Here is a 24,601-nt window from a genome sequence, read left to right as displayed (position 1 = left end):
ATGGTCTAGACACTTATGTACAACTTATACATATGTACTTGTGTATAAAGTCATGTCAACTCTTTAATAATAGTGTAATGATGACAATCATACCTTAGGTAAGTAGATCATTTTGCTCTACAATGTTCAGTTCAACGGGTTATAGATTCTATCCAAAGATCAAAAAAGGCATATTTGTAGAATACAATTACGAAAAATATTACTTTTCTTCGTCAGTTGCGTAAAACTAATGAGAGCTGTATATATATATATGTTTCAGAATATACGGCTAAAATAAAATACTATGTTGTCAAAAGGAAAACTTGCGAGTGTACAATATTTTATTCTTCGTCTTTATTGACGCTCGTCCACCTATTCATTTATGTAATTGGCATGTTGCTTTTATATTTTCAAACAAAATTACCAATTTATGTTCCATCTGAGAACGTTTTATGATTCATAACATTTTACTGGAGCAGAAGACTTATTTCCTGAAATAAATTTACATGTCAGCCAAAGACATTTATTTTCCGTTCCATAAAAGGGAAACAAATTAAACATTGCCTATCCTGAATGTTTGCATGGAATTACAAGTAATCTTGTAAACAGTTATATGTTTAGGAGTTTGTAGGAAAGTTCTTAAACGAGAATGGAGCTAGTCTCTTATCCAATGACTTAGGTTTTATAATTATATCTATCTAACTTAAGCACACCATTATAGTTTATTAGAATTTAGAACAATTCTATGAATGGTATATCATTAAGTACTAAGATCAGACAATGCGACCGAGATCGATTTCACAGATGTAACACAGCGCTAGTTTTAATTTGTTCAATTTCAATTCATACGATTCAATTATAAAAAGATAATTTAAAAATGTATGTTGTAAGTAAAAATTAACTTCCTGCCCACATATTATACGAACTGCACTACTACAGGCCTGTTTTCAGCGATGCAATTTAATCAACAAAGGCCGACGTTGGTCAAAGTCAGTAATCAGTATTGGTGCCATAAAGCAATACATGCATCGCCGGGGGCCGAGTCGGACTTTGAGTTAAGAGGACTCATAAACATAATGCTACAATACTACGCAATTAACCGCAAATTTAAGACGAATTTGTATATCGATTGTGCCTGTTAGAAAGTTTTAACCTAACAAATACTTAGGTACTGTGTGTGGAATACACTCGCGGTTTCATCAAATTAATTTTCGGTGTAAAGTTTCCACAACCTATATACATAGGTATATCGTTTTATTCTGATTAAACACGTATGATTTATAGTTGCGGTTCGTAATTATGCACGCCCTAGTCAGTTAAACAACTAATTTTTATTATTGGTGATAAATATAGGTACGTTTGCAAGAAAAATACACTGCAGTCACTTTTATTTACAACCTCATCTTATTCAAATAACAATCTAGACCAATGACAACACTACATCCTCAGACATACGTCGACCTGGCTGCTCGAGTCGAGCTGGAACTTGGTCCCTTAATAATAACAAGAGACGGCGTGTAAGTATAAATCTACAGTGCAACGCCGGGGGCGCGCGCACGCAATCTCAATGCGGAAAATTTTATGGCAGAGCCGGGTATAGCTGGGCTGGAGGCGACGGCCGCGACGAGCGAGCGCGGGATAAGCACAAGAGATAATAAATGCTCCCATTTCTTTATTTGATATGTTTTCGCAATCATTCGAAAAACACATCCTCGTTAAGAACGGAAAGTTTTATGGCCAAGCCAAGTATGGCGACCTGTATTATTGGGACGAAACGAAATGCGAGCGGGTAGTAAGAATAGCATCAGATAAAAACAAACGTTTACTGGACCAGACACATCAAAATTTACATTATTATTTATTACCATCAGCAGTCATCTCGCGACGAACAGTTCCATTGCGCACGTGAATACGATGATATAGATATTATCAGTGATCGTTAATTTTTCAGCAATTTTGGTGCAGCATATAGTAAAAATAAAGGGGTGCGGTTGCGGAGCCTTTTCGACATCTTTCTACACCTACGCCTTATTGCAGGCGTGATTTCAATCAAATAAGTATATATAACTGCGAAACCTAATTCTTAGTGGCCAGTTCCGCTTTCGCTTGTGAATTATATCCGACTCTGCCCAGCCGCCCGCCGGCAGTACAGGGACTATTGTTGGTGTTGCTAGGCCAACCTGGCTAACGTCCACAGTCAGACCAGCCTTTGTAAATGCACTTGTTTATAACTATTCTAGGAATGAGTAGAGGTCGTTATTGTATTGGTACTTAACTACAATGTACCTATGAACGGGGACGCGAAAATGTTTATTATTATTTTCAAGTCGTCCACTCAAGGAAGTGACTTAAGAGGAAAGTCAACGACCGCTTTTCCATACAAACGTAATCCCCATTCTCCTCTCTGGATGTTGTCACCGAAAAATAAATTTGATGTATTTTACTTTCTATAACTATGGCCCTTCATTTGACTTTTTTCGATTTAATAATTATTATAAGTTAAGAGTTAAGAGCAAAAAACATGCGATCATAATTTTGGAAGCTCGTTAACTCTTTTATTGATTAAAAAATCGACCACTTTCCTCTTAAGGTTAATAAACTTACCGTAGGATATTTTCGGGTCTCTATTGTTTCCCAAATAAATTTAAATCATAATGTATTGTTTGCCCGCATTTTCGTTAGTCATGCATAATTCATTTGATTCAGAAACGCGTCATTTTTCAGGATTGCCATAAAACAAACCTAACCTAACCTAACCGATCTAAGTATAGGATAACCTGACGAAAATCCTGAAAAGTTAACGGTTTCAGTTTTATGACTAATGATAATATGACAAACAATACATTATGACTTAAAACTTTATGGGATACAGAGGGACCCCGATATTTTCATAAGGGTAATAAACTTTTCCACTTTTTTATTGGCGGTCAGGCAGGCGGTCGTTTTTCTCGTCCACCACATTCCGCGGTCGCCGTGTCACGCGCCGCTTGTGGCTGTATTGAACCACTAATGCATTGGTCATGGCGTTTTTGGCCCGTGCTTTATGGGGTGTAAGCGCTTTCTTATTGGAATGCTGTTGGAATGATTTCACGAATTAAGGAAAATAATAGTTAATTTAACTTTCGTTTCGATAAATCTGAGTTTACGAATTACATAGGTTCAAGAGCAAAAAACTGGGTTGAGGTACGTATAGTATAAATAAAATAAGGTGTAGGTACTTATACATTTTCATTGCTTTTATGTAGCTGCGTATTTTTACCATAGTAAAGTTACAGATATAAAAATATTATTAAATAATTGGTAACTACGGGGCTGGTTAGATCGTTGGGTACCTTATAAAGCGTATGAAGCGCATGCCAAAGCTAGTAAAAAATATAAGATAATAACGATGATGAAAATGATTAATAAATATTCGGTTCTAATTCTAATTAGATTAATTGAATTTATATCAGATTCTACATGCTTTAAAATCGGTTACCAAGCTAAAAAGTCTAAATACCTTTCATACTTAAACTAACTTACCGTAAATCAAGTAGCTACTAGGCTATTTTAAATGCGTACGAACCTAGTGCACTAGATTTGCATAAAAATGTAAGTAAAAAATGAAAGTTCCGCAAGGCCGTCTCGTTTCATTACAAACTTGAAGGGTCGTTGAAGTCTTTTATATGACGGCACTTGTATTTTACTTAATTTTAATAATTATGGCTAAATATAATTATATTTTTCTTTATACGCACAATTTTAATTACAACATCTTGATATTAGGTATATTCTAACTAGGTACCCTAATTGGTAAATGCCAAAAATCGTATTGTAATAATAATTGTTTGTAAGGCATGTTAATAGAAGCGCTATTGTTTCATCATTTAGTGTAACTAACAAAACGTTAAGCATAACAATTTAAAAAATAACACATTCCATGGGAACTACTAACCACATTCACGACATATATGGGGCAGTGAATTTAAAAGCGAGCATTTGTGTTCAAAGACAGCTACGTTTCACCGCAAAAGAATCGTTCCAGTTAATGTCATATGATGTAACAACTATGATCTCACTTTCCCTGGGAACCAAACGTAATGATGGCAGTCACGAAATATATAGAGCAATGAAATTGTAAGTGCACATTCGTATTCAGGGCGCAACCGCACGTACGCTTCTCACGGGCGCTCCGTGGGGCTCCCCGTACACTACGCCACAATTTTGACCAAACCTTGTAGTAACTACAGAGAAAAAAAATCTTTCAGTTAGTCCTCTAACTATCCTATCCAATTTTGTAAACAGCCCGACAAGATCGCAGTTTCTTACGCACGCACATACCACTATAATTGATTTGGCCAAAATCGTAAACCAAATACGTCCAGTGTAGAAATCCCCTGATTAGTGATAGTAGCTAGAGAGCGTGAGATTGTAGATACATGTACTAGAATATTAATAGTTTATCGTAACTTACTTTCATGTCCATAACACAATTTCATAAGCTCTACGAGTATATACATGTAAATTAGAAGAAGTACAGTCAGCAATAAGAGTGTGTGTAATAATTTTTTACAATAACTTGTTTGCATGTAACAATCAGTGTTAGTAAATAAACATAGGCGACTGTACGTGCGTGGGATTGTGGGACTCATGCCATGCGGGTTGGGACATTTCACTGCCAATAATAAGAAAGGACTGTTTGACGGTGAAATCTGATAAATAAATAAAAGAAAAGGAAAAACAGTCTAACTAAAGACAAAGATGATATTATTCCATTCAAATTCATGACAGCATTATTATTGTATAAAATAGTGTTATATATTTGATATATTAGGCATTTAAACTACTGAAAAATGAAAACAAAAACTCACAATCAGATAAAATGTAAGTTAAAGTAAAAGTAATGTGAGAGTGAAGATCTAGTTAAAACCATACTCTTGAGACTGTCGCTTCTACGTTACATAGTTATTACTGCTCGTAATTTAGATGCCACCTGGGCGCTCTCATTTGCAATATTTTACAAAACAATATAGCTTGAAAATGGTAAAGTGTAGACTTGGGTGGTGAAACCTAACGAATTGGATAAGCAAGCGTAAGCGTTACAAAAGCGGAGCTTATCCGAGCTTGTGGTACAGTTTTACGCAACTCCATTTGCGTCTAATAGCAGCTTTAATTAAGCGGTGCTGTCCTGACGGAGGGTACAGTACATATTGTCACTCCGTTAATACAGAACACCAGTTGGTGAATTTGTTTAGGTACCTACTTACTGTTTCAAATAATGGTAACGTTTATCGATAAACGCGAGTTTATTCAAACAGTTAAATGCAAGATGCTTGACAGTTGACATGCTTGTAGGTACCATCGCCCACACTGTTATCTGTATATCGGTGGACCTTATGCCTTTCGTAAGAAAGCCCACCGATGTACAGGTAAGAGTGTTGCTGTTTGTACATTAGGAGTGGCTAATATAAAATCAGATATAGTTTGAGCTACATTTTTGACAGCAAAAATTGATATAAACGTATATCAGATCAGATCACGTCTCGAGTGATCTCTCATACATATATCATTTTATCACTTTCATCTATACGATGTAAATAACACAATCTGTGTTGTCCGTCCGTCCGACAAGTGCTCGATAGTGGATAGTCACCGTGTGAAGTGGCTTATCGGCGCGGCCGCACGGATTTTGGGGGAACGACCCAATTTGTATGGGAAAAGGTTGTGTTTGCGCATCGAGATTAGGAATCGATTTGTGTTTTATGACTATCGATTGAGATAAGACCAGAATAGAGATCAATATACTGAGATGTAACTAACAGCTTTTAGTTTTATATCTATATATTATTTAAATATTTATGCTTTTATGTAGTTTATAAAAATGTGCGTAGGTAAGTACACATATGTGTAGGTATTACTTATTATATTATTATTTGGCTTCGAGCATGATTATTCAGTAAACGATGGATGTTTTTTTTACTTAGGTGCACTACAATGTTTTTTTATCGAATTCTAGTGTTTACTTTTAAGTGACCTTTTCTTAAAAAAATAAGTTCCATATTATATAGTCATAACATAATTATTATTATTCAAAGGCCACTGTGTCCCACTGCTGGGCAAAGGCCTCCCCCCTCTTCCTCCACTCGTCTCTATTTAGTGTATAACATAAATTAATAAAATAACATATTATTGCGATTGAAATAATACAAGGTCATTTATTTAAGACACACAAATAAACATGGAACATTAAATAAGCCTAAAAGGTAAGTATAGTAATGTTTGCATATTGCATGTAATCTGATAAAATTCCCATCAAATTCGAATACGAATATATCTAATCCACTTTGTGTTTAATGATTAAATATTCAAGGCGTCCAACCCTTATCATTTATAGTGGGCGTGGAAGCCGCGAATTAGTATATGGATGATCCAGGATTCCCACGCGTACGTGAAAGTATGTGATCGCATGACGAAATGCTCCTATCTGGTTATCGACACATTTCCCACAACTCTTCACAATTTTCTCATGCCTGTCTTGTGGTTGCGCAATCAATTGATTACGCAAAAGGCTTAAATTTTTTCCCCGATTGAAGCTGCAGGTATGGTAAAGGACGTAGGTTATAGGCACGTTAAAATACAATATTTACCAAATTATTCCTAAAAACTGGGTACTTAGTAGGACAATTTTTTAATTCGCACATTTCTTATTTCGGTATTGCCGAAAATTTCCTAGTTATTTCCAGAGTTAGCTGAAAACAAAAGAGAATTGTAGTCATTTTGGATATCTCTATTTGGTGTTTGTAGTGAAACTTGTCTTCATCCTATCGGTTTCTGTACATAGAGTCTTTCATTATTGTGTCTGAATTTAGTAAATATGTAATGAATATTCAGTAGATATTATTGGCAATAAGCGATAATCGAACTTGTACTTCTTGCTACAACGAACTAAGGAAATGTAACGGAATAAAGGGAGTGCGGTCCAGCGTTGCATTTAAATGCATAACTGCACTTTCCTCTCACCCCATACTTGAAGGAGCTGGATCGAGCTCGCATTGAAATGTACTACTTAGTTACATACCTAGTACCTACGTTGTATACATGAAACATCGTAAATGTATAAATGATTACACTAAGGTAATAATTTATTTTACTTTCAAACTGAATTATTTGTAAAGGTAATAACTTTGTAAAGGCATTATATTTGGCTGAATTGTTTTGCTGTTGCTTTGAGCATGTTTTTGTTTCCAGTAACAAAGGTCGGGCTCAGATAACTCCTTGTCTATGCACAAGGCATGCAGTAAAGGACGGCAGTGTCCTCATAATTACTGACATGCCTTCAAAATGAGAGGTAATTGGGGCGGCTCTTGCGCCGTCGCCTGCTCTCGTACACATGCGGCTATTATGCCACTACTTCGTTTATCAACATTCACAACAAAATGTCGTTTTACTTATGCAAAAAGAAGAATTTTTAACGTTTAATTTAAACTGTACTAGAGCGAAGCAAAACAAGATGGAAAGCGCAAACGAAAATTCCACCGTTTATCACATTTTTACAGCGTCGACGCGACGCTATTACAAGAGCGATTATCTCGTCTCTATAAAGCACAATCATTTCATAAAATCATTGAAGTAACCTAAGACAAATTAGCATTAAGTATTATCGAGTTTTACTGCAGCTTAGCGTTAATCGGCGCTTGTTTACGTTTACAATGCAAAGGTCAGCGGTGTTTTCGAAACATGTTTATAATATCTGTCAGCTAGTCAGCGTAAAAACTAAACCCATGTGGTGTCGGCGCCGAGGTGACGTCGTTCGGCGCCCGAGTCGCCCGCACAACCGCACATGCGGCCCGAATTCAACACGATCAATTAAAAATGTTTTATTTATATTTCGTTTCCATGATTTATTAGCAACTTCTTAATATACTGTGACATTAACATGTGAAAATAAAAGAATTGTGTAATTTGTTTGGCACAATACATAATATATAAATAGTATAACATATGGAAATGCTTTATACTCCAGTTCCATAACACGTGAGATAAAGTAGGCATTCATTTTTTCATAAACTATAATAGGTACCTATGTACTTATCTTCTACAATTACTCAATGTCCATATTGGTACAGGAACTGATACATATGTACAGGCACGCGGCATAAGTAGTGGTAGTTTAGTCACTGATGTAAGTACGATCATGACGTACGTGTTTGCAAAGTCAGTTAACTTGGAGAAAAAACTGGTTACTTAAGCATTGACATTAACGGCGTTGCCGATGATGGTTACGTCGTGTCGTCTAGAGATAAAGTAATCACTAATCATTATTTTTCGGTAGGTTCGTCCAATTTGTGCCTGTGATTAAAAAATATAAGTTACTACGGCGAGTAGATACACAACGACGACCACAAGTATTAATATTTTGCACACGTCTTCAGTTAAAAAATCTTCAGTTGGGTAAATAATGCGAAGCAGCATCAAATTTGTAGTTTACGTATAGTGCATATGCATAGGCATATCTAATCCGTTTTGTTCCGCCACATTAGACTTTCAATTGTTATTGTCAGCTTCATAAACAAACGCAAAATATTTGCGGAACCGCAAATGGCGTAACGAACGTGGATCATATGGAGTCATGGCGCATAAAACTGGCTAAATCGATTAGGTTCGATCCGTTTAATGGTCCTTGCGTGCGAGGACGAATGAGTTAGATGACGGGATTTATAGTTATACTTACGGTAATCCTTATCACTATGATTTATTTGGATAAGTTTGCTGCGCAAGTATAATTATTCGTCGATACATGACAACAACAAATACAAATGGCAAACCAAATTAGCAAACCAGTGCCTACAGATATATTTGCAAACTCGCCACCAATTGTGATCTCTGAGACAGCAACTAACTTTAATAATGTTTTTATTGTGTCTTCATTTAGATATAGTACGGCCCTTCTGAGGTGAACTTTTCGCTTCAAACCTTAATCTTTCAAACAAAGGCCATTGTCTCTATTATCGCAAAACCGCTAGCTCCAGACTTTGCACGTGCCAGTACAACATTCATTTTGAAAAACAACCGGTATCGTCATAGTATTAAGGTTCAAATTTAATGTCACTGATATTCTAGATATTACGTTTTGGTAGTGTAGGACGATAGACCGCCCCGAAGCGATACGGCACTCATATTATTTTGATACTTAGTGTGGTGTTAAACATGAAACGTGGTTATTTATTATATTGTTTTATTTAAATGATTAGCTTGCGGTGGTAAATGTAATAATTTACAAAGATGCAGCTGCAAGCATTGTTATTTTTTCTTATCTTAAAAATACTGTGAAATTAACACCTCTGATGTGATGCCGACGCATAGTGACAATAAAAACACTGATAAGGATTTGCGACCTGACCACTATTGTTTTCCATACCTAAATACTGAAATACAATAGATTTATGAGAAGAGCGGTGCCGGTGTCCAAGATCCGTGTGCATGAGAAGTGGGGCACATACATTTGCAGGTTTTCTTAAACATTGTTTGAAGCAGTTGAAACGTTTCGCGTCACCCATCCTAGCCCGGCTACTTTTCTATTCGATTAATCCAAGATATGAGGTGCAGAAGTGCAATTACCTCCGAGGCGACGACAGAGGGTCGCCCACGCGCTCGCGCACGAGTTCAACCATTATACAATCAGGACCAATCAGCACACGATACCATTACCCCGCAATCGACACAGATCAAATGTGAAAAATACAGCTCTGCTTCATAAACCGGTCCACTCCCAGTAATGCAACCGACGATGTAAACGCTGCAGTTTAGAATTGTAAAGTACCTATTGGCGAGGACGGATTTGTGGATTACGAGTATATCTGCAAAAAGATTGATACTATAGGTAAACCAGAACTTTGGGAGTATTGTCTAGAGGGCGCTCGTTTTGAATTTTATATAGCAACAATTTGTATAGTGGGGACAATGGAAATTGGCAGATGATTTTTGTTTTATTCCGACCACTTTAATAAGTCCGAAGTTTGATGTTTGGATATTTCTTCGGTTTTTACGCTTAAATGGCTGACTCGATTTAAATAAAATGAATAGCGTAAAGTCAATTTTCTTTTTTTTAGGTTTGGTCGTTTAATTCCGCCCTTACGCCCTTCGCTAGCAAACCGTGATACCGATGCATGCGATACACCTAATACACAAATCAAATGATTACAAGACATCAACCAAATCGTGACGACCTGACTATAGTGACATTTGTCCATAAGTTTGAAACTTACCCGTCAATTCAGATGCTAATTTCGTTATGTTTTCTAATGGAAGAAATTTCTCTCCCGCACGTTTTTTTTCCAATAAATAACTATATACACTATTTACAACTTTTTTCTCTGTAAAATCTAAAACTTTCGGCATGATTATTGCAGTCTAATAATAATTCACACGAAACTAGACAAAGCAATGTTTACATTGTCAATATTGACAACTATCATAGAGGGTAGATGTTGTCTATTATTAAAATTGTTGCCATTGCTAGAAATTAGTACCAACAAATTTCCGTAACATGGCGCACCCTCAATAGATCCTGGTTCACCTATAACTAACAGTGTTTCTGTTACTTCTACTAGAAAGTTTATCTTTAAAATAACTACGATTAAAAAAAAAACAAGCAAGATGCTTACACAATTTGAAAGAAAGTAAAGTTTATCCCAATTCCAAATATAAACCTCGAAATTTAATGATGGCCCGGAACACAAAAAAGGTTAAAGGTATCCAGAGACGTAGGTTTTTTACTTTATTGGTGTAGATGGATATAAATGGACATATGAATACAATAGCCACGTGCGGCGACGTCGCCCGCGGCGCCCGCCTCTCCCATTGTCCGATAGCCCATTGTTTCACGGTCATTCTCCATGCATGCTTTGACAACACACCTGAATGCTTCGGCTTGATACTGCTCTTTTAGATATAAGCCTTTTAGATATCGATTTAAAAATTCGCTTTCTTCACCATTACCTTTTTTACCGACTCCCAAAATGGGGCAAGGTTCTCAATTTGAATGCAGACAATAACAATATAATGCCTTAGATTTCTGCCATATAAGAATGAACTGATTTCTTTTTTTGTATGAGAAAGGATAAGCCCTTATATGTACAATATATACATTCTCTCTATTTTTGTCAAACCTAAAATTTCATTCCATGAGAAATTTACGGAATTTTTCAAATAAGTACGTTTCTGTTTATCAATTTGGAATTATTGTTAAGTGTGTTTAATTATTTTCGGATTGGTAGCAGTTTTTTCCTGATTGGATTAATGGTGGTTGTGGCTAGTTAGTTGTCATTCCTAAATTTAAAATTCCGAAGCATTATAATGGGCAAATTCGAAAGTCTTATAGCGTAATTCAGTCTGTAGGTACCTAAAAAAACCCAACCTATCCTTTCTTAGGGCCTGTACAGACAGACTGCAACCCGACTTCAACTTGTACGGGAACTTGTTAGTGTAGGTACTTATAATGATTTTAGTTGTATTTATAATAGCTCGATTTGTAGAGACAAAATCGCAACCAACCAACCCATAATTTTATAACCGTTTTCCGCGCTACAGTTTCTCTATCGCTAAACCATATTTTAACAAAGAACACGGAACTTTAGTTGTTAGCAATCTCCGACAATGTCTCTAGGCTTTGACCCAGAAACGAAAAAACGTATCACGAAGGCGCCGTAGTGTGCAGTAAAGATTGTAATGTTTTTGTAAGTGTGCGAGTGAGCTTAAAAGCTTATTAATGTCCGTGGTAGTGAAAGGCTTGTCCGTGTGCGTGTACAGGCGACACAATGCTGCCTTTATGAAAAAAAAGGTTGTATACATGGTAATTTTCAGAAGACATACGTCGTTTTAGAAAGTGAAATAGGACATAAGCGCGTGGGCAGGCCGCGGGCGCAGCTTGTCGCTGCCAGGGCTGCTTTGTTTTTCTTATTGCTTAGCATCTTATTAGAAATTGTATTGTCAAGAGAAATACATAAACCAACCTTGATGTTACTATTCGCTATTGTGAGAGGACAATAGTAAACTAAAACATGCGCCTACGCTTTGTGTCTAACGAAGTTTCATTTATGTAAATCTTAACATCGTATACCTACTATTTGATTTAACTTATTCAAATATCTACCTAGTGTTCATTAAAACTTCAATTATATATTAAAGTGTCATTCAATAGAACTTGCTAACTATGTAAACAAAAGTTACTAGTAATTTGACATTTAGTGTCAATTTTAGTATGGCGGTTTGTTTACACAGTTAGCAAGTTCTATTGAATGACACTTTAGGTATAGGTACTCGTAAGCGTAAGTAGAGCTATGAGGCTCAGCCCTATCGTTAGAAATGTTAGAATAGAGGTTGAACGTACTCGTCATTGTTATCTCGGGCCAGCTTTGGGCGAGAATAAATAAAACTCTTCGTAGAAGAGATACACATTTATTTTATTATTCTAGCGGCTTGGAAGCCAAGATAAGGCTTTATGGGATCTGTTATCGCAATGATTAACTTTCCACATTAACTTGCCGTACTTTAGGCTGTAAGTAAAACCCTTAAATAAGATGCCTAACTCGTAAAACTAAAAGATAGTGACGCCATTACATGTGGAATTCGCAACTTCTATTATAAAATTGATAAATTATTTTCTGACCTTTGCCTTCGACCAAACGGTTTTTATAAATCTGGAAACGTTGTACGTCGGATTAACATAACTCGTCGAAAATTGTTTTATTATATTTTTTGTAAGAGATTTAAAAGGTAAGTATTGGAAATTATTAAAAGCGGTTGAGTTGGCATATTAACACGAATGTGTTAAAAGTTATTTTATTGACGCGTTTACAACTCTATCTATATCGGATAGATAGAGATCCGTTTTTTTGTAGGGAACCATAATTATACAACTTAGTAATATAGGTATCTATAAAAGTCTGTCATTTAACAAATCATTATATATTTACTAGGAATAATAATTGACATATGTGACATATGACTTTGGTGGATGTTTAATATGTGTACCTACTACCTACCTATTTTAAAACTAAAACTCGCGCATTTAGACTATTTAGAGGCATCTTATTGATAGGAACAAATCTCGACCGTACGGCCTGACGCTTTCTGACACAGCACACCCCTTTTGTTCTTTCTTTTGAATTCATCATGGTAATGCATTGTCATGTTTTCGGGTAACTTAATACGCCATACGTCTTCTACCTGACGGAGCATGTGTACCCTGCTTAACATATAAATACTACTTAACCTTTAATTAGCTAGTGAACACGATTTAATCCTCTAAGGCCCACTTGCACCATTCCAGTAACCCGGGGTTAACCGGTTAAACCTGGCGGTACCATGGTTACCAGTACAATTTGACGCTAGGTTAACGGTTTAACCGCTTAATCCCGGGTTAGTAGAATGGTGCAAGTGGGCCTAAGTAGTGTTAATACTTTATAGTAAAACCATCGGTAACATTTTGGAACATGACTGTTTGGTCTTTCTCTACGTTACCTATCAGAATGCGCTTCCTGGGTTCCTGGGCAAGTCTCGTCTTTTTAATAGTACTTTATTAAAATAACTAGCGACCCGTCCCGGCTTCGCACGGGTTAGAAATTATACATAAACCTTCCTCTTAAATCACTCTATCTATTAAAATAAACCGCATCAAAATCCGTTGCGTAGTTTTAAAGATCTAAGAATTCATACAGACAGATAGGGGGAAGCGACTTTGTTTTATACTTAACGTAGTGATAGTGATGTAAGCAGGGTCTTATTATATAAAACACTAATTTAGAATCCCACAAAAGTAGCAAAAGCAATTTGAATACCCATGTCCATGCAGCCACGAAATAAATTAAGTACTAATTTGTGCGCGCGTGACTTCATTTCATCTTATCGGTCCTCTTACTGTGAATGAGATGACGATAGCCACCTTAAGGCGAGTGGAACTGAGACATACGACACATTCGATGGTATATTAAGGCATAGTCTCCTATTGAAAAAAACCTATTTAAATTTGTTTAAAAACTTGGCTTCTAAAAAGTTTTTAGGGTCATCTTTATATTTGACCTATACTTTTATATTTCAACGGAAAATATAATTGGAATCCTTACCCACCTTAAGTATTTAATTTACCGTACAAAAAATCTTAAATATATTTTGGCATTTTCTTAATTATATTAATAAAAAAAGTAGGTATATAGGTACCTACTTACATAAAATATAATATTTGGGTGACTATATGCTTTGCCTTAATGCATTAGCGGCTTTTAGGGCTTCGACTGCGTCATTTGCGTGGTAATGGGCCAGATTGCTTCAATTTGAATCTGCCGGTGATCTTCGTTTTGTATCTTAATGGCGCACGGTTACATCGCGTCTTGTTTTTATGTCATTATCGAAAACGATGCTTATCGTTGGACCGTTACCGGAATATTCGTTAATTACGTTATTCTGTAGTAATTTTATGATAACCATTAGGTACGTACCGAATTGATAACCTTTAGGTAGGTATATTTTTTAAATAGGTAAAGAAACCAATAAAATACCTCATGAACAAATAGGTAACTCCGTGAAATGAAGCTAAACGCGGAACAACTTGAAATAGTTAACACTCCTAATGTTTTGGAAACAAAAACGTGCCGTTTTTATGTGTCGTTTTTGTGTATTTGTTTTAGCGCGCGCCGATAACGCAGTCAGGGGTCGAGACGGTGGTAGCAGGGTTAAAGCCATAAATTCAACTAATACGTACTAATATACATATGCAGATCCGGATCAAATATGGTGGTGCGATATGCCATTTAAAAACGTGGTTTCTAATTAAGTCATCTACTACTAAGCTACGCACAAGAAAAAATGTAGTTTCAACGTAGCTTACATTGTTGTTCAAATTGATTTAGGAAAATATATAAATATGATATGATACTGATAATTAAAGAATCTACTTAGGTACGAGGGGCGTTCAAAATATTCTCGGTATTGATATCTTACGACCTCTTCTAAAATTTCTTTCGTTACTGGCCGCTAAGGTTTATTCATTGACATTAAAAAAAAGTATAATTCGAACCGAGATAGTCTTTTGTTTTTCTGCAATTGCTGAACAAACATGAACATCCTGTGCGAATTGACAATGTTAACTAAATTAGAACATCGATGCGTGATAAAATTCTTGACAAAACAGGGTAAAAATCAAAAAACCATAAAAGAGGAAATGGATTGTGTTTACCGTGAGTCTGCTCCTTTTTTATCTACCATTCAAAAGTGGTCAAGCGAGTTTAAACGCGGAAGGGAGAGTATTGAAGATGACCCTAGACCTGGCCGGCCTGTAGTAGCTACTTCACAAGAAAATATTGATAAAGTGGAAAAACTTATATTGGAAGATGGTCGAGTGAAGGTAAAATCTATAGCACAAGTAACCAATCTCTCTATTGGTACCGTACATGATATTATACATGACCATCTTAATATGTCAAAAGTAAGTGCAAGATGGGTTCCGCGAATGCTGACTCGGCTTCAAAAAGACATGCGTGTAGCTTGTTGTTCCGATTTTATTGACCTGTGCGGTGAAAATCCTGATGAGGTGCTGCAAAGAATAGTTACTGGAGATGAAACCTCGGTTCATCATTATGACCCAGAGAGTAAACAAGAGTCCATGCAGTGGCACATTAAGGGTTCAGCTCATCCCAAGAAGTTCAAGGTCATCCCTTCAGCTGGCAAGGTCATGGCCACGATATTTTGGGATTGTGAAGGAGTATTACTAATCGATTATAAAGAAAAAGGTGTAAATATCACAGGACAGTACTACGCTAACATTCTACGTCAATTAAAGGATGTAATTAAAGAAAAGAGGCGAGGAAAGTTAACCAAAGGTATTCTGCTTCTGCATGACAACGCCCCCGTCCATACTGCTCATATTGCCAAGGCAGCTATTGTTGAATGTGGGTTTAAAACTGTTACTCACCCACCGTATAGTCCGGACTTAGCCCCCAGCGACTTCTTTTTGCTCCCCAATCTTAAAAAGGATCTGCGTGGAAATAAATTTTCTGACGATGAAGCATTGAAGGCGGCAGTGGAGGAGCATTTTTACACGAAAGATAAAAAATATTTTTACGAGGGATTAAAAAAAATAATTGATCGATCTTTTAAGTGTATGAACATAGGGGGGGAGTATATTGAAAAATAAAAATATCAAACTTTTCGTACTTGTTTGTTTTCATTCTCATACCGAGGATATTTTGAATACCCCTCGTACTTTCAATTTTTCGTAAGTAAAGAAATATCTGTCGGTAAAACTCGTTCTGTATCGTGTAACCATAGGTTATGCACCCCTGCATTACAAGGGTAGCGTTCACTAATATCCACGTGTGTGTCGCGTCGCCGGCATTCCAGGCCACATGCACCCTGCGACGCACACTTGTTACCATTAGGCTACCCCATAATTTACTACAAACGTATAACTCATCGCGCGCCCATTAGCCAGGATTAAGGAAGTCCCCGATGACGTAAAACTATTCCCTTTTTGGTAAAGAAGCGGTAAACCACTCAGAAACGAGAAATTAGAATGTAGCAATAAATATTTATACACCCAACATCGTAAATGTCAACGACAATAAGCTAACAGGCCATGTTAATCAAACTTGTTTTAGCTGATTGATGTTGTACTGCACGAAACTTTATAACCACCATTTTATTCGAAGGACTTCGACAGACGCGAGATTTATGAAATCAATCAGCGGTAATGGCCATAAATTCTGAGACATTCTTATAATTTTTAAATTGGTCCGACCACAATGCGTTGTCGTAAACCCACGGAGAATACAGTACATACTTACACAAAAGCTTTTATTGTCGCATCAAGACATGTAAAATCTTGACTCGCATCTTTTATATGAGTTTGGTCGTATATCTGTGTTTTATGGCTGGCCGGTTGTGGGCTGGCGTGGGCGCTACTCGCCGGAGGAGAAACGCAGGCAACGTACGAGGCTCGTTTAATGTTAGTGCCTTATTCCTTGCGCCGGCAATACTACGAAGCCCACGTGCCTGGAGATTACAGATACAATTGTCCGCTCCGGGCTTGTTTATGGCAGCAGCTCGAGATACGGGGGAGAAATGACACCTCGATCGCGTGCCGTAATCTTCACCACTCCTTGCCTTGCTCGGACTTTCGATCTACTTTTTATTGCATTAAGTACATCATTCTAGGTTATTACAGGGTGCTACAGGGCAAGTGCTCTGTAGTAACCTAGAATGATGTACTTAATGTAATAAAAAGGTAGTGTCTAAGTATACACTTCAAAAACATACCCGATTAAACACGTTACGACAAAACGTCAAATTTACCTAATGTTCTTGGAAAGCTCGATAAAAAATTATATCGGGGAAAGAGTAATGGATTTGTCTACAGGATGCTTGTCAAAAATCCTTTCCGTCAGACTAAAGATTAATTTACCATTTTCATGTGTTCATGTCAAGAATATTAATATTATGTATTTTGTAACGCGAATGAGAATTTATAACCTTTTTTCTCCCAATACAGGGCGTGAAGCGCTCTTCGGTGAAGCGTACGAAAGCCCAGAGGCAATTCGAAAAGGTTTTAATCTTTTAATATTTTGTATGGAGAGAGATGACCGTGGCACGTCGTGTCGCGCCGCGGTCAGAATACGTAATTAGCTTTCTTTTAAACTCCCAGAAGCCACAATAATTCCAATCAAATTGTCCAAATACGACTAGGGCACCTTTCTTGTTACGTACCTACAAATCCAGCTAAATAAATGAGCCCGCACCAAAACCTTTAATGAGATCGCAATTTTATTGATTACGTTTCAAGAATTGACAGTTTTTACGATAGTTGATATAGCTTTTTACATATCTTATTTCAACGGATGTATAAATGTTGAAACTGGACACTGCTGTTTTTGGTTGCCGCTGTAGTCGTTGCCTTTGTAATTATTATACCTTTTTTGGTGTCACAAAGTTCATTTAGGTATTTATAATGCGCTAGCTTGACTTATTAATTATTACCATTATAGGTATTTACTGTAGGTACCTAATTTACTCTATATAGAAGCAAGACTTCCATGACATTTCCCTTATTGTTAAGATAATTTTATGGTTATAAATAGCTCTACAGCGTAGCGTTTGTAACTTTGTACTTGTAAGCACATACATACTGGTAATATTTCGCAGAACATCCGCAATTTTTACTTAAGCTCCTACCGGACGAAAAATCCTATGTACAGGCTGGCATCCTAATCGCTTTATGCTAGCAAATACTGAACATGGTATTTCTGTTACAGTGGCCTGACCAGCAACGCGGAGCGGGGCGTGACACCGGTCTACCTGCGATGTCGGGAAGGGATAGTGTCCTGGGTGTATCCTCGGGGCGCGCTGAGATTGCTCTTCAAGCCGCCCATGCCTGCTGACGAGCGGGACTTCCATGTGTGTGTGCGAGTTGTACGACGACCAGATCCGCCTGACTTGTTCCACGATGACCGGCTTAACGATACAAGTAAGAATTCCGAGATCTTTGCACATTATAGCCTGTCCGATTTCAAAGATCAAGTTCGCCATAGATTTTCTATGGCGCACTCGCATTATAGTTTGTCCGTTTTTCTAAGGCCCAGTGCGCCATAGTAAATCTATGGCGAACTTGATCTTAGAAATCGGACAGGCTATACACTATTTCATAAATTACCTACCTCCTAATAGAACCATTGATTGTTGGTAGTGTCTAGAGTGCTTCTCCAGATTCTATAAAGCATCTAATATTTCCATTAGATGCATCATAGACAAAGCATTTAATGAAAGCATGTAGACCTGACGTCTTCATTCACCAACAGAAAACAAATTTAATACCGATTCATCATTTCCAGAGGCCGAACGCTTCCCCGCTCGGTTGTTCGTCGAGGGCGCCCACAAGCTGGTGCCCCTGTACGCGCCGGACGACGGGGACCCGCGCGAGCTCCGCTGCTTCCGCAGCCGCCGAGGCCGTGCCGCGCTCTACGTGGAGGCCGAGCCTGAGGAAGGCACCAAGCGCCGCGAGGCCACGCTGAGATACGAGGCCAGGCCGCTGAACAGGCGGCACTATGATCCTGCCACGGCGGATTGCAGGCCGTGCACTGAGGAGGAACTGGAACTCGCATTTTGCACTAGTGATTTAGGTATGTCCAATCAACGTTGAAAATGCTTTTGTTTATTGACAAATGAATAACAAATCCCTAATTTAACACAGTTCTTGTAGTTGATATTTCGATTAAATACAAGTGACACTGATGACGCGTACGTTACGTCCGCCTCAAATTTTTCATTTTTTGAAAAAGGTTTGGAGTTATTTTAAGTTTGATTGGAAGCGGCCTTTAAGTGTCTCATTAAGATTTAGATGGTCGATCGTTTGATGCTATAAACCGCAGTTTTTATTTATTTCATTGAGATAATCATAAATTTAATCACGGAATAATTTGAACATAATTGGTGACCAAATTGCCAAACGCAAAACGAAGTCGTGGGTTTAGCTAATAAAGAAAATAATGTAAAACCTCCGCCTCTGCCGCCATAATGGTTAAGCAGAAACAGTAGCCTGACGCTAATAAACGCCGCCCGCACGGTAATTTGTCGCCATAATCGAGATTCCTCTCGCTTCAAATTAAATTAAACGGTATACGAGAATATAATTTTTCCAACCTAACGACCGCGGAATATTTGCCTGCAACAGTTTATCATACATGTTATTTGGTGAAATTTAAAATGTAGCATTTGAGGGAGACATGTAGGTATGTAGAAAAAAAAAAGAATTCTGCGGCTTTTACTTTACATTCGTTTACCCAGGGTATGTCACCTCAATTAAGTAAGTAGGCAGGTAAATAATGCGACACTCTTAAAATAAACGGTAACGTTAAATGCAGTAGGTACCCAAACTTTTTGGAAACGTTAACTTTACTAGGTAGGTATTTTGACTCGTTAATATGGCATTTACCGGAATAGAAAAAAAAAACTTACAATTGCTATACATACTTGGTCAACCAGATCTTGACAGTAGAAAAAGGCGGCAAATTTGAAAAATGTAAGCGCGAAGGGATATCGCCCCATATAAAATTTGAATTTCGCGCCTTTTTTTACTGACAAGATTTGGTTGACCAGCTATACAAAGTTTCTTGCAAATCTTACAACTTTTTTTAAAAATCTGATATGCGGAGCGGATCGTACAGTAGCGATGGATGGAATTCTTTGATAGACTTTTTAAATTCAATTTGCGTTTACCATAAATTAATATAGGATATAGATGCGATCAACCGCGGGCACGCGACGCCACGGGGAGTTCGAATATTTTTTTAAATCTTGTTTAATAATAATAGACAAGAGTTATGTCATGAGGTTTTTTTAATGATGGCGCGTCCCGCGGCGGGCGCGTTATTAGCCATCTCAGACCACGTCTCACGCACCATCCCAATTTCTGTTTGTCATGCTACATAATTATTGTTATTTTTTACTCAGACGACATTAATACTCATTAAACCTCATTTTTAAAGATTATCTCTAAGCACGACAATTCAAAATAGAAACTGTTATTTTTTTACAATACAAATGGATCTGAATGCCATGAACATTCTGTCGTATTTATAGGTAACCAAGTTAAATCGTTATACATACTTACCTATATGTAATTGATTTATGGGCTTTATGGCCTAACAATTTGCGTAAAGTAATAATTAATTAATTAGTAAGTACGTTCAAAAATATACTTAACATGATATTCAGAAAGTAGGTACTTCGTAGATTGTTTAGCAAAAAACAAAACTATTGTATAAAAATCAGTTCATCAAAATATAGGTAGGTATGGGGAATCTACAACATTCAAATTGTGACGTACCGAACTATTAATTAGAAGCTTTACAAAAAGTAACATTATTACCCTTGGGAGAATATAAGAACGTGATAGCTTGTTAGTTAAGCCTTCGTAATTATCGTCTGGGCGGGGTGGATGACCGCTCTTCCACTATTCACTTATCTTTCTCAAACAAAGGTTCGGTTTCAAACTTACATTTGCGCTTACTCACGTCGCAAAAAACGACACAGACAATAGCAACTTTTTGACAGCCAATGAGTCCAATATACCTAGCCTCGGGCATAGAATAATAGCGACAGTGATAAATATCTAATATGATGCTGTTAAGATTTCGTGGGACTAGAGTGGGGTGACGTCAACCGCCGTTTGCGTTTAATTTACGCATGATTCAGCGTTTGGGCAATCTGGAGCACTTGTTGCTCATTCTCGGTACTTAAAAACTATAAATCATGTCTAGTTAAATTATGTCGTTATAGTAGGCATAGATACCCGCCTTTTACGAGTATCCCGCCTGAAGGCTTGCACGGTTACATTCTAGCCTCATCATAAGCCTCATAATAGGAGGTAAATAATGAATTGCGCTACATCATGCTTCTTGAGAGTCTTGAGCCGCTTCCGTTAAATATACCTAGGTACCTAATAGACCTGACAATGTTGTTATTACTTAACTACATGTGGTTACTAAAAACTACATGGTGTGACGTAATTAATGATCGAATGAAGAGTACTACAGACTATACAGAAACTAAACTCTTGTTTTGTTTACAGTGTCTCGCGGAACATTCGTGGGCGCCGAGCAGCGCTCGGACCTGGACAGCACGCAGTTGACGCTGCGGCTGAGCAAGCTCATCCGCGCCACCGGCAGCGCCGGGCCCGATCCCCGCGCGGACGACGCGGCGGACGATCATTACTATAGGTAAGATCGAACCACTTGCCTTTCAGTTTATGTGTGATGAACTCACTCGTAATTAGTACCAAAACCTGTGTAACTTCAAATTCACCAACCGCGTAATAAGTATATTGCATGTTTATTGAAGTCGAATGTTGTTGAAAAAAAAAAAGAACAATATAGTATTGTTTTCAGCCTACCTATTTGCACTACTTAACTTTTTGAACGCGGAATCATAAACAAACCATTTCAAGCTGTTCATTTCAATTTAATCGACTGCATCTGGTCCGATAATCATTTATCAGCCAATTGAAGCAATAGGTGCGAGGAAAAACAACATAAACTTGCTAACAATACTATTTTAACATTGTCTAACAGTCCAGGCCGCGTAGCCAAAGTACCAATCGCTAACGCTCCGTAGCGATCGAAACGCAACTGTCCTTGTCGCACTAATATGGAAGAGTGATAGAGAGACACAAAGTGATTCGATAGCGATTGTCACCTTGGCTAGGCCGCCAGTATCGCCGCCTCCCAATTTTTTCCAAGCGCTCTTTACACCAACCGACTTAACACTCTAAATGTCTCCCCAGGTACGACGTAGACAACGCGGTCGAGCGCACCACCCACCGCAACCACCGGCGGCGGACGCGGAGCCTGCACGCGCACGTGCACGTGTCGTCCTCGTGCGGCGCCGAGGCGGGCGGCGGCGAGTTCCTCGTCATGGCGCGGAGGAGGCTCGGCCGGTACTCGCTGGTGTGCGCGCCGAGGATAGAGGACTGGCAGGAGCTCGTGCAGAGGCGGAATCGAGATGGCAATGCGCATTGCTCGCTGCAACATTAGATAGCTCTGCGAATGTAGGAATACACGAAGTATCGAGAGCAGGGATGTTGCGGATGCCGATTTTTTGACATCCGCGGATACCGATTTTTAAAGGCTCACATCCGCGGATGCGGATGTCAAGATAGGTACATAATAAAAACCGGCCAAGTGCGAGTCGGACTCGCGCACGGAGGGTTCCGCACCACGCACCATCAACAAAAAATAGAGCAAAACAAGCGAAAAAAACAAGCAAAAAAACGGTCACCCATCCAAGTACTGACCCCGCCCGACGTTGCTTAACTTCGGTCAAAAATCACGTTTGTTGTATGGGAGCCCCACTTAAATCTTTATTTTATTCTATTTTTAGTATTTGTTGTTATAGCGGCAACAAAAATACATCATCTGTGAAAATTTCAACTGTCTAGCTATTACCGTTCGTGAGATACAGCCTGGTGACAGACGGACGGACGGACGGACGGACAGCGGAGTCTTAGCAATAGGGTCCCGTTTTTACCCTTTGGGTACGGAACCCTAAAAACCGTCAAATATTACATTTTAGTAATTTTTATTTCAAAAAACCGGCCAAGTGCGTGTCGGACTCGCGTTCCAAGGGTTCCGTACATTAAGTCCCACTCACGCTTGACTGTTCATTTCTAATAGTTTTTTTTGGCTAATGACTAAATTACCTAGCAGTATAGCATTTACGCCGATGCTAAGACGTTCCTGTACCGACCTGTTCCACATCCGCATTCGCATTAAAATCCGCATTGATTTTATGCGGATGCGGATGTTGAAAATAATGCGGAGGTTCCGCGGTTGCGGATGCGGATATTCGCAACATCCCTGATCGAGAGTGCACATGTCTATGTCCGTTCGATTCATGTTTATATGAATCCATACCATCTGATGCTCTTTCCCAATGTGAACTATTTCAGAACAGTTCCATAGAACAAATGAATTAAAGTACCTAACGACGAAAAGAAATAATTTAATCGCTATTAGATGCAGGCCTCTTCCAAAGACCGCCTCAAACTCAATACGACTAAACTTTAGGTTTGCATTCAGCGATTTTCTCTCCATGTGGAAATTTGTCAAAAAACACAGGTACACTAGAGAAACCAAGCGGAATACGCCAAGTGGATATAAGATGGAATACACTGTAGAATGAATTATATAGGATATGTAATGAACTCTCTTTACTAAAGTAAAGCCATTGTACATGTGTATTTCCCACTAAATTTCGAGAGACAGATAATAAATATAGACGGAATAAGGTGTTGCCGCAGTAAAAACGCACTCTAGTGTATTTTCACAACAGACCAACAAAAATGTCAAAAGGACCGATTGTGACAAACGATTATCGACGGTTTGTTAGATTTGAATATCGCCATAAGAAAATAAATATCCAGTTAAGTACTAACTGGATAACACATGGAAATTGGAAACGTAGTGCCTATAAAATGTAAACATACTTATAATAATTTATAAGTACACCCAGCCGCAAAAGTGCATGGCCACTTGAATGTGTCCATGCAATTTTGCAGCTCACTGTACATTTTAAATTAAAAGAACCTTAAAATCGCTTGCCATATAAAATTGCTATTTGATGCAATATTGTAAAGTACATATATCTAAAAGAAAAGTATCATATTATTTTGTTTCTGTACATATAATTCTATTTTTAAATAATGTGCCGCTATATCTGAAACAGCAATATGCATATTTTTTACGAACCAACAAGATGTACAGTCAAAGAATTTAATTTCCTACCCATTTTGTACTTTGTCACAGTGACAATTACAGATGTGCAAGTTGCGGAAAGTTTCCATAAAACTCTATAAATTCTCGGAAATTTCATGAAACTTTCACTAGGAATTTATGGGAAATTTAAATTTAAAATTGGCAAGTTTCAATTCTCATACAAAATTGTAAGAAATTTTCCGAATTTTTCCTACGTTAAATTTCCGAAACATTTCGCAATTTTGGAAAGTTTCCTTAGGCACATCAGTAGTGACAATAGTATGAGATCTCTAGCGACTTTTATATTGATTGTCAATGTGACACGGTACGAAATGGGTCGGAAATTA

At 37.8% G+C, this 24,601-nt stretch overlaps 1 protein-coding gene across 1 annotated transcript in view; it reads left to right on the top strand.

Annotated features, from left to right (window-relative positions):
* The window catches only part of LOC134651139 (meteorin-like protein), a 41,641-nt gene extending 19,096 nt beyond the window's left edge, over positions 1–22,545 (top strand). Inside the window, exons 2-5 of the mRNA XM_063506165.1 lie at positions 18,261–18,472; positions 18,837–19,124; positions 21,575–21,722; positions 22,286–22,545. Of these exons, the coding sequence (XP_063362235.1) occupies positions 18,261–18,472; positions 18,837–19,124; positions 21,575–21,722; positions 22,286–22,535 (898 nt within the window). The 3' untranslated portion in view covers positions 22,536–22,545. The remainder of the gene's footprint in view (positions 1–18,260; positions 18,473–18,836; positions 19,125–21,574; positions 21,723–22,285) is intronic.
* The last annotated feature ends 2,056 nt before the right edge of the window (positions 22,546–24,601 follow it).

This window comes from Cydia amplana, chromosome 9, assembly GCF_948474715.1.
Source record: "Cydia amplana chromosome 9, ilCydAmpl1.1, whole genome shotgun sequence".
Lineage (NCBI taxonomy): Eukaryota > Metazoa > Arthropoda > Insecta > Lepidoptera > Tortricidae > Cydia > Cydia amplana.
Note: the sequence above shows the minus strand (reverse complement) of the source record. Positions and strands in the feature narration are given on the sequence as shown.